Source organism: Conger conger, chromosome 1, assembly GCF_963514075.1.
Source record: "Conger conger chromosome 1, fConCon1.1, whole genome shotgun sequence".
Lineage (NCBI taxonomy): Eukaryota > Metazoa > Chordata > Actinopteri > Anguilliformes > Congridae > Conger > Conger conger.
Window position 1 is genome coordinate 96,223,456 of NC_083760.1, and position 10,000 is coordinate 96,233,455.

Sequence of the window (10,000 nt, forward strand, 5' to 3'; positions counted from 1 at the left end):
ATAACCTGATATACACTGCACTGCCAGGTAATCAATAACCTGATATACACTGCACTGCCAGGTAATCAATAACCTGATATACACTGCACTGCCAGGTAATCAATAACCTGATATACACTGCACTGCCAGGTAATCAATAACCTGATATACACTGCACTGCCAGGTAATCAATAACCTGATATACACTGCACTGCCAGGTAATCAATAACCTGATATACACTGCACTGCCAGGTAATCAATAACCTGATATACACTGCACTGCCAGGTAATCAATAACCTGCCATACACTGCACTGCCAGGTAATCAATAACCTGATATACACTGCACTGCCAGGTAATCAATAACCTGATATACACTGCACTGCCAGGTAATCAATAACCTGATATACACTGCACTGCCAGGTAATCAATAACCTGATATACACTGCACTGCCAGGGAATCAATAACCTGATATACACTGCACTGCCAGGGAATCAATAACCTGATATACACTGCACTGCCAGGTAATCAATAACCTGCCATACACTGCACTGCCAGGTAATCAATAACCTGCCATACACTGCACTGCCAGGTAATCAATAACCTGATATACACTGCACTGCCAGGTAATCAATAACCTGATATACACTGCACTGCCAGGTAATCAATAACCTGATATACACTGCACTGCAAGGTAATCATTAACCTGATATACACTGCACTGCAAGGTAATCATTAACCTGCCATACACTGCACTGCAAGGTAATCAATAACCTGATATACACTGCACTGCCAGGTAATCAATAACCTGATATACACTGCACTGCCAGGTAATCAATAACCTGATATACACTGCACTGCAAGGTAATCAATAACCTGCCATACACTGCACTGCAAGGTAATCAATAACCTGATATACACTGGCCTGCAAGGTAATCAGTAACCGGCCATACACTGCACTGCCAGGTAATCAATAACCTGATATACACTGCACTGCCAGGTAATCAATAACCTGATATACACTGCACTGCCAGGTAATCAATAACCTGATATACACTGCACTGCAAGGTAATCATTAACCTGCCATACACTGCACTGCAAGGTAATCAATAACCTGATATACACTGCACTGCCAGGTAATCAATAACCTGATATACACTGCACTGCAAGGTAATCAATAACCTGCCATACACTGCACTGCAAGGTAATCAATAACCTGATATACACTGGCCTGCAAGGTAATCAGTAACCGGCCATACACTGCACTGCAAGGTAATCAATAACCAGATATACACTGCCCTGCAAGGTAATCAATAACCTGATATACACTGGCCTGCAAGGTAATCATTAACCTCCTATACACTGCCCTACATGGTAATCAATAACCTATTATTGAGCAGTGATTATATTGCTAATCAGTCACGATTTATTGGTAGTCAGTAATCCATTGTTTAGTAAAGTGATTATGATTGGTAATCTGTAACCTGTTTTTCAGAAAACATATTCTTTGCAATCAGTAACCTGTCATTCAATAAACGGATTTAAAGTGATTATTATGTTAACAGAGAATATTATGTTATATGTATTTGTTAAATTAACAGATATTACAGAAGGCATATGTGAAATGCACTTTTGTAAGTTGCTTTGGTTAAAAGTATCTTTTAAACAAAAGTCTGGTTTTTGTAGTCTGTGGTTTACCCTGTCAGTTCTGTAATAAAGTCTGTGGTTTTTATAGTCTGTGGTTTAACCTGTCAGTTCTGTAATAAAGTCTGTGGTTTTTATAGTCTGTGGTTTAACCTGTCAGTTCTGTAATAAAGTCTGTGCTTTGCAGGGGCTGTTCCTACAACATTAATCCAGACCAAGATCAACGGAGATGTGAGTGTCTGTGCCCCCCCCCCGGTCCTTTGGAATGGTCTTATGCCTGCATACATGTGTATTTGTGTTGTGCAGTAATGCAGGTGTGTTGTGCAGTAATGCTGGTGTATTGTGCAGGTGAGTGGTTTGTTGCGCAGGAATGCAGGTGTGTTGTGCAGGTGAGTGGTTTGTTGCGCAGGAATGCAGGTGTGTTGTGCAGGTGAGTGGTTTGTTGCGCAGGAATGCAGGTGTGTTGTGCAGGTGAGTGGTTTGTTGCGCAGTAATGCAGGTGTGTTGTGCAGGTGAGTGGTTTGTTGTTCAGTAATGCAGGTTTGTTGTGCAGGTGAGTGGTTTGTTGCGCAGGAATGCAGGTGTGTTGTGCAGGTGAGTGGTTTGTTGTTCAGTAATGCAGGTGTGTTGTGCAGGTGAGTGGTTTGTTGTGCAGTAATGCAGGTTTGTGTGCAGGTGAGTGGTTTGTTGCGCAGTAATGCAGGTGTGTTGTGCAGGTGAGTGGTTTGTTGTGCAGTAATGCTGGTGTGTTGTGCAGGTGAGTGGTTTGTTGCGCAGTAATGCAGGTGTGTTGTGCAGGTGAGTGGTTTGTTGCGCAGTAATGCAGGTGTGTTGTGCAGGTGAGTGGTTTGTTGTTCAGTAATGCAGGTGTGTTGTGCAGGTGAGTGGTTTGTTGTTCAGTAATGCAGGTTTGTTGTGCAGGCCAGCACTCAGACAGATGCGCTAAGGCTCCCTGCTGCACCCCGCAGGGTGCTGAAGAACAAGGCTCTGCTCTGCAAACCCATCAGCCAGAACAAGGGCACCCTCTGCAGACCCCACCAGCAGAGCACAGAGTCCCAGACAGGTACACTCACTCACTCACTCACTCACTCTCTCACACAAACATCTCTCTCTCTCTCTCTCTCTCTCTCTCTCTCTCTCTCTCTCTCTCTCTCTCTCTCTCTCTCTCTCTCTCTCTCTCTCTCTCTCTCTCTCTCTCTCTCTCTCTCTCTCTCTCGCTCGCTCGCTCGCTCGCTCGCTCTCTCGCTCTCTCTCACACGCATGCATGTGTTTGGTGGGCGTGTGTGTGTTCCAGATGAAGTGCACGGGCAGAAGATCCTGTTGTTGCCGGTTCCTGTCCCCGTCTTCATTCCTGTGCCGATGCACCTGTACGCCCAGTACACGCCCCTGCCTGTGGGCCTCCCTGTCCCGGTACGCCTACACCAGAGGTGTCCGATCTGATCCTAAAAGGGCCGGCGTGGGTGCAGGTTTTTGTTTTAACCCAGCAGCAACACGCCTGATTATACTAATGAACTAATCGTGGTCTTTAATCAAGACCTTGATGAGTAGGATCAGCTGTCTTAGTCCTGTACTAAAACAACAACCTGCACACACACTGGCCCTTTCTGGATAAGATTGGACACCCCTGGCCGACACCCACCTACACCTTCACTGTACCTGTACTGCAACCACACATCTCCACCAGTACTACACCCACCTGCACTTGGGCTATACCTGTACTGCCCCCAAACTACACCCACCTCACCTACACCCAAACTATACCCACCTACACCTTTAATGTACCTCTACTGCGACCACACTTCTCCATTTGTACTACACCCACCTGTACATACCTCTGACCCACCTTGCTACCTTCTCTTTCTTTTGTATTCGCTGTGCTAACTTGTGGGCTGTGTTCACGTATTTTTTGTGTTCCTATGTCTTTGTAAATAGTAAATGGCAGGCATTTTGTGTTCCTCTGTTCCTGTGCTGCTGTAGCTGCCTGTGCCGATGTTCGTGCCCTCCTCTCTGCACCGTCCTGAGAGCAAGAGCCCCCCCGCCGCCCCCAAGGCTGAGGAGGAGGAAGAGGAGGAAGAGGAGAAGGACAAACCCATCTCTTATGGAGGTGAAGGAACACAGGGGGAGAGGAGTGTGTGTAGGACATAATGTTGTTTGCAATGTTGTTTGTAACACTGTTTGGAACATTGTTTTTGTGTTGTTTTAATGCTCAGACCAGGGCAGCACCTACAGTGGGGATTTGGAGTCAGAGGGCTTGTCCACACCCCTGAGCTGGGAGGAGGAGCCAGCCCCCAGCGCACAGCGATTGGCCACACCTGACTGCGAGGACCCTCCTGCCACCTCGGCCACGCCCCCTCTGATGGACCTGGAAGCCGACTTCCCTCTCGGTCAGCAGCAAAAAAAACACCAGAACCAGCACAGCCAAACCTCAAAACCAGCACAACCCAACAACACAAACATAACCCAACAACACAAGCACAATCAATCCTCAAAACTAGAACCCAACAACACGAACACAATCAACCCTCAAAACAACACATGCATAAGCAGACCTCAAAACCCAACACCAGCACCGCCAAACCTCAAACCCAGCACAAACCAACAAAACATGCTCAAGCAAATCTCAAAACCAGTACAAGCCAGCAACAACACGAGCACAACCTAACCTCAAAGCCAGCACAACCCAACAATACCAACACAACCCAACAACACAAGCACAACCAAACCTCAAAACCAGCATAACCCAATTATACCAGCACAACCCAACAACATGAGCACAACCAAACACCTTGGCTGCGCCTTGAGATCCTGTCCATGAATATCACAAACAGGACTAGTGACAAGGGGCAACCTTGGCGGAGTCCAACACCCACTGGAAACGTGCTTGACTTTGTGCAGAGGATGCGGACACAGCTCTCACTTTGGTTATACAGGGACCGGATGGCTCGTAACAACGGCCCCGGTACCCCATACTCCCGCAGTACCCCCCACAGGGTTCCCCGGGGGACACGGTCGAAAGCCTTCTCCAAGTCCACAAAGCACATGTGGACTGGATGGGCAAACTCCCATGACCCCGCCAGCAACCCCGCCAAGGTAAAGAGCTGGTCCTCTGTTCCATGACCAGCACTGTCCAATAACAAGACACCGCTCGGGTTAAGATCAGGCAGGCCATTCCTCCCAATCACCCCCTTCCAGGTTTCTCCGTCATTGCCCATGTGAGCGTTGAAGTCGCCCAGCAGAACTATGGAATCTCCAGTGACTCCCAGAAGGCCGGATACTCTGAACTGCTGTTTGGTGCATAAGCACAAATGACAGTCAGGGCTTTCCCCCCCAGCGACGCGTAGTCGCAGAGGCACGACCCTCTCGTTCCCCGGGTGGAACTCCAACAGTGGCGCTCAGCCAGTCCCAGTCATTTACCTTAACCACTACGCTACAGGCCGCCCCATGGCAGGGTGCTGGGGAGTGTTTCTGACATTGCATTGTGTTTTTTTTTTGTTCCAGAGTCCTTGGATCCAGAAGCCAGTAAAGGCCTGGGCGTGACCCCGCGACACAGAGGCCGGAGGAGACCTGGAGACAGTTTCCCCCCCAGGAAACGGGTACGACCTGCATCCCCTGAACCTCGAGATGTTCCATTGGCATCGAAGCCTGAAACTCGAGATGTTCCATTTGCCTCTAAACCTGAATCTCGAGACCCATTCACATCTAAACCTGGACCTCCGAATGTCCCACACGCTGGACCTCCAAACTTCCCCCACCCTGAACCGAGAAACCTCCCATTCGCTGCTAATCCTGAATCCCGGAACTACTCCCACTCTGAACCTAAAAACCTCCCTTTCTCCTTGAACCCTGAATCTCGAAACTTCCCTCACCCTCAACCTCGAAGCTTTCCCCATCATGAACCTCGAAACTTTCCCCATCATGAACCTCGAAACTTTCCCCATCATGAACCTCGAAACTTTCCCCACCATGAACCTCGAAATTTCCCGTTCGCTGCTAATCCTGAATCTCGAAGCTTCCCCCACTCTCAACCTCGAAACTTTCCCCACCATGAACCTCGAAATTTTCCCCACCATGAACCTAGAAACCTCCCGTTCACCTCTAACCCCGAATCTCGGAACTTTCCCCACCATGAATCTCGAAACTTCCCCCACCCTGAACGTAGAAACCTCCCGTTTCCACCTAACCGTGATCCTCGAAATTTCCCACACTTTCCTAACCCCGATGGCTTCTAACACCCTTGATCCCACAGCCCCCTACCCCTCTCCCTGCCCCCAGTCATTTACTCACGCTACTCTGAGCGAATTAAACTCCAGCCGCCGTGCAGTGACGGGTCTCAGACCCACAGCTATTATGTCTACCTCAGCAACACCCGGTGCCACTTCTACCTGGCAACTACCTACCTGCAGCCTCGCGATACAGCTTACTGTGCACTTTAACCGAATCTCACCGGGGTGAGCGTCCCGCAGGGACAGCCCGAGGGCGCACTGCGCCGACGAATTTACCGAATCCCCAGAAGCACTGCCCCAGGGAGCGCCAGGATGAGGAGTTTTGTGATCACCAGCAGCAGGACTCTGGTGTTGCTCAGTGAGTATCCGCTGGTGTCCCCTCTGTCCAGCATTGTTGTAATTTTGTTTTGTTTTGTTTTGGGGGGGGGGGGAAATCCGTATAACTCTGTTTTTCTTCTGTTCCTAAAGGCAGGTATTGATGCCCCCACCGGCTGAGAGCCCCCCCCTCCTCAGCCTCTCCTGGTTGTATTTTTGCGGACCTGCACGGCGGCCTGCTGTTCCTGAAAGAGGATTTGGGGGGGCCATGAAAAAGGGTGCGGTAGCACCCCTGCCCCCCGCCAAACCAGAAAAGTAGCAGCACAGGATCAAAGGTGGAAACACTGCGCTCCTTTTTGGGATACGGGGGTGCACCCCACAGAATGGGGCTCGGTACATATTCTGCAGCCATCTGGTGATGCCTCAGGACAGTTCTGTCAATCAGCCACACGGGGGCGTGTAGCACCGTCAGGCCCTGAGGATGCTGGGAAGGCCATATGGGGACGGAAATCTGGAGTTTTAACTGCTCACTGGTATTAAAACACATGCTGCTGTTTGTATTGCTAAGCTGCTGTTCGATCAGCCGACGTTATAAGACACTGGACTAGGTGAGGCCTGGTGGAGTTCACTTTCACAAGCTGGTCTTTCCGTTAAACCCACGCCCAGGCATAGGTCTGCTCTGGTTTTATTCACCATTGGGCAGCGGCACACAGTGATGACTCGGAAGATTCATTTGTTTTGAACGTTTGTGCAACTTAGCCACTCCCTGTGATTGTAGTATCTTCATTATTATTAATTCTTAGAATGTCTTGTCTCCTTTCCTTTTGTATATGTATGGTGTTCACATGGAGCAGTGGTTTTTCCCTGCACTGACTTTTTCTGAAGTAAATATTCTCATTTTCAAACCGCTTGTTTTTTTGTGTGTTTGATTCCATTTGCTCAAGTTCTCTGAAGTGCATCTGACACATTTCACCATTTTCCCGCTTTGGAGCATAAAAATCTTTATTTTTGTATTCTAGGCCAGAGGTCACCAACCCTGGTCCTGGAGAGCTACTGGGTCTGCTGGTTTTTGCTGTTACTCTGCACTTAATCAATTAGAGCAGATGATTACACAGCTAACTCGCCTCACCTGGTTACCTGGGTCTCAACTGGGTGCTGATTCTAAGGTGAAAACAAAAACCAGCAGACCCCCAGTAGCTCTCCAGGACCAGGGTTGGTGACCTCTGCACTAGACTAAGGTATGCTCTGAAAAGACACCAAATGACACTGAACATTGACTAAATTGGATCTTTTAAAAAATAATGTAATATTCTTCCATGTTCTTTGGACATATACACTCACCGAGCACTTTATTAGGAACATTTTTACTTTATTACACCTACTTATTCACCCGATTATCTAATCAGCCAATCATGTGGCAGCAGTGCAATGCATACAAGCATGTAGATATGGGTCTGGAGCTTCATGTAATGTTCACATCAACCATCAGTAGGGGGGAAAAATGTGATCTAAGTGACTTTGACTGTGGAATTTGGATTGTTGGTGGCAGACAGGGTGGTTTGAGTATCTCAGCAACTGCTGAGTCACTCCCCTCCTCAAAAAACCTACTCTTGACCGCTGTACTCTGAGCAACTACCGGCCTGTCTCTCTTCTTCCCCAAGACTCTGGAACGGGCGGTCTGCTCCCAACTGTCCACTTATCTTCTTCACAACAATCTCCATGACCCCAACCAGTCCGGCTTCAAGAGTGGCCACTCCACTGAAACCGCCCTGCTCGCGGTCACTGAGGCACTCCACTCCGCTAAAGCCAAATCCCTCTCCTCTGTCCTCATCTTCCTCGACCTGTCGGCCGCCTTCGATACAGTCAACCATGAGATTCTGCTGTCATCGCTGACTGGGATGAGTGTCACAGGATCTGCACTAGCTTGGTTTTCCTCCTACCTCTCTGGTCGCTCCTACCAGGTGACTTGAGGGGCTCAGTCTCTGACCCTCACCCCCTACAAACTGGAGTCCCGCAGGGCTCAGTTCTTGGTCCTCTCCTCTTCTCGCTATACACCATGTCTCTTGGTTCTGTTATCTCTTCCCATGGCTTTTCTTACCAGTCTTGCGCCAATGACACCCAACTCTTTATTTCCTTCCTCCCCGATACCCAGGTCACCACACAGATCTCTGCCTGCTTGGCTGATATATCTGCGTGGATGACTTCCCACCAGCTGAAGCTTAACCTTGCCAAAACTGAGCTTCTCTACATCCCGGCTAAGTCCTCTCCGTCAATCGACCTCTCACTGACTGTTGAGGACTTTGTAGTTTCCTCCTCCCGTAAGGCAAAGAATCTTGGGGTGACTCTTGATAACTGCCTCACCCTGGCTCCACAAGTATCCTCCACTGCCAGAACCTGCAGGTTCTTTCTGTACAATATACACCGTATCCGTCATCTCCTGACGGAGAAAGCCACCCAGCTCCTAGTCCAGGCGCTTGTCATTTCCCCGCCTGGATTGCTGCAACTCCCTCCTAGCCGGTCTCCCAGCATGTGCCATCAAGCCCCTCCAGCTGGTCCAGAATGCTGCAGCCTGCCTGATCACCAGTCAGCCCAGGTCGGCTCATGTCACCCCGCTTCTCATTGGCCTCCACTGGCTTCCTATTGCCGCACGCATCCGATTCAAGGCCCTAGTGTTGGCATTTCAGGCTGCTAAGGGGACTGCCCCACCTTACATACAATCCTTGATCACTCCCTACTCCCCAGCTAGACCACTCCGATCTGCCAGCTCTGGTCGCCTTATGGTTCCCTCACTACGAGCACCTGGCGGTCGAGCTGCACGTTCACGTTTTCCGTTCTGGTTCCTCAGTGGTGGAATGACTTGCCTACCACTGTCAGGACAGCAGAATCCCTCCCCCTATTTCGAGGCAGACTAAAAACACATCTCTTCAAACTCTACCTTAGTCCTCCCTCCTGATTTCCCCCACCCCCCTTTGCTGATATCCTTATCCCTCTTGTCTAACCCCCCCAAAAAAAAGACAAAAAGAAAAGACAAATTGCACTTAGAAAGTTCTGTTTTAAACATAAGCATCATATGTATTTTCCTTACGGATGTGATGCTTTGACTTGTGGAAGAACCTATGCACTTGTAAGTCGCTTTGGATTAAAAGCGTCTGCCAAATGACTAAAATGTAAATGTAAAATGCTGATCTCCTTGGATTTTTACGCAAACTAGTCTGGGGTTTTCACGCAAACTAGTCTAGAGTTTGCAAAGAATGGTGCAAAAACATTTTTTTTCCAGTGTGCAGCAGTTCTGCAGAAAGACACCCCTTGTTAATGAGAGACGTCAGAGGAGAATGGCAGGTCAAAGCTGACAGGAAGGTGACAGTAACACAAATAACCACACATTACAACAGTGGTATGCAGAAGAGCATCTCTGAACACACAACGCATCATAACTAAGTGGATAGGCTACAGCAGTAGAAGTCTAAAAAATAAGTAATACATATCTAATAAAGTGCTCACTGAGTATATTCAGATGTTATATATTTCTTTAATATTTTACTGTCCTGCACTCTTGGCTGTTGAAGTAACTTGGTCCAAACCTGCCCGGAGCTGAAATCTGCATGCCGGTCATCCTGTTCTACAGACCCCTTTACTTCATAGCTTCCACTAATTTAATGAAAAAAAAAAAAAGAAGGATTTATTCAAAACCAAGAAACTTAAAAAAAATATAGATAAATATTTTTGCATGCTAGTAAGTAACAGTGTTTTGGGGGGGAAAAATATCTTGGTTGGTCTAGAAAAACCCAATATTGTGGCTTCATCTAGTATATATAAGCAGTTAAGAGGAACATACACAA

General features: G+C 48.2%; 1 protein-coding gene across 1 annotated transcript in view; it reads left to right on the forward strand.

The window, feature by feature from the left end:
* Positions 1–10,000, forward strand: part of LOC133108596 (uncharacterized) — a 51,889-nt gene that overhangs the window by 25,658 nt on the left and 16,231 nt on the right. The window contains exons 19-24 of the mRNA XM_061218235.1: positions 1,811–1,854; positions 2,545–2,686; positions 2,918–3,033; positions 3,601–3,727; positions 3,834–4,007; positions 5,122–5,849. Of these exons, the coding sequence (XP_061074219.1) occupies positions 1,811–1,854; positions 2,545–2,686; positions 2,918–3,033; positions 3,601–3,727; positions 3,834–4,007; positions 5,122–5,849 (1,331 nt within the window). The remainder of the gene's footprint in view (positions 1–1,810; positions 1,855–2,544; positions 2,687–2,917; positions 3,034–3,600; positions 3,728–3,833; positions 4,008–5,121; positions 5,850–10,000) is intronic.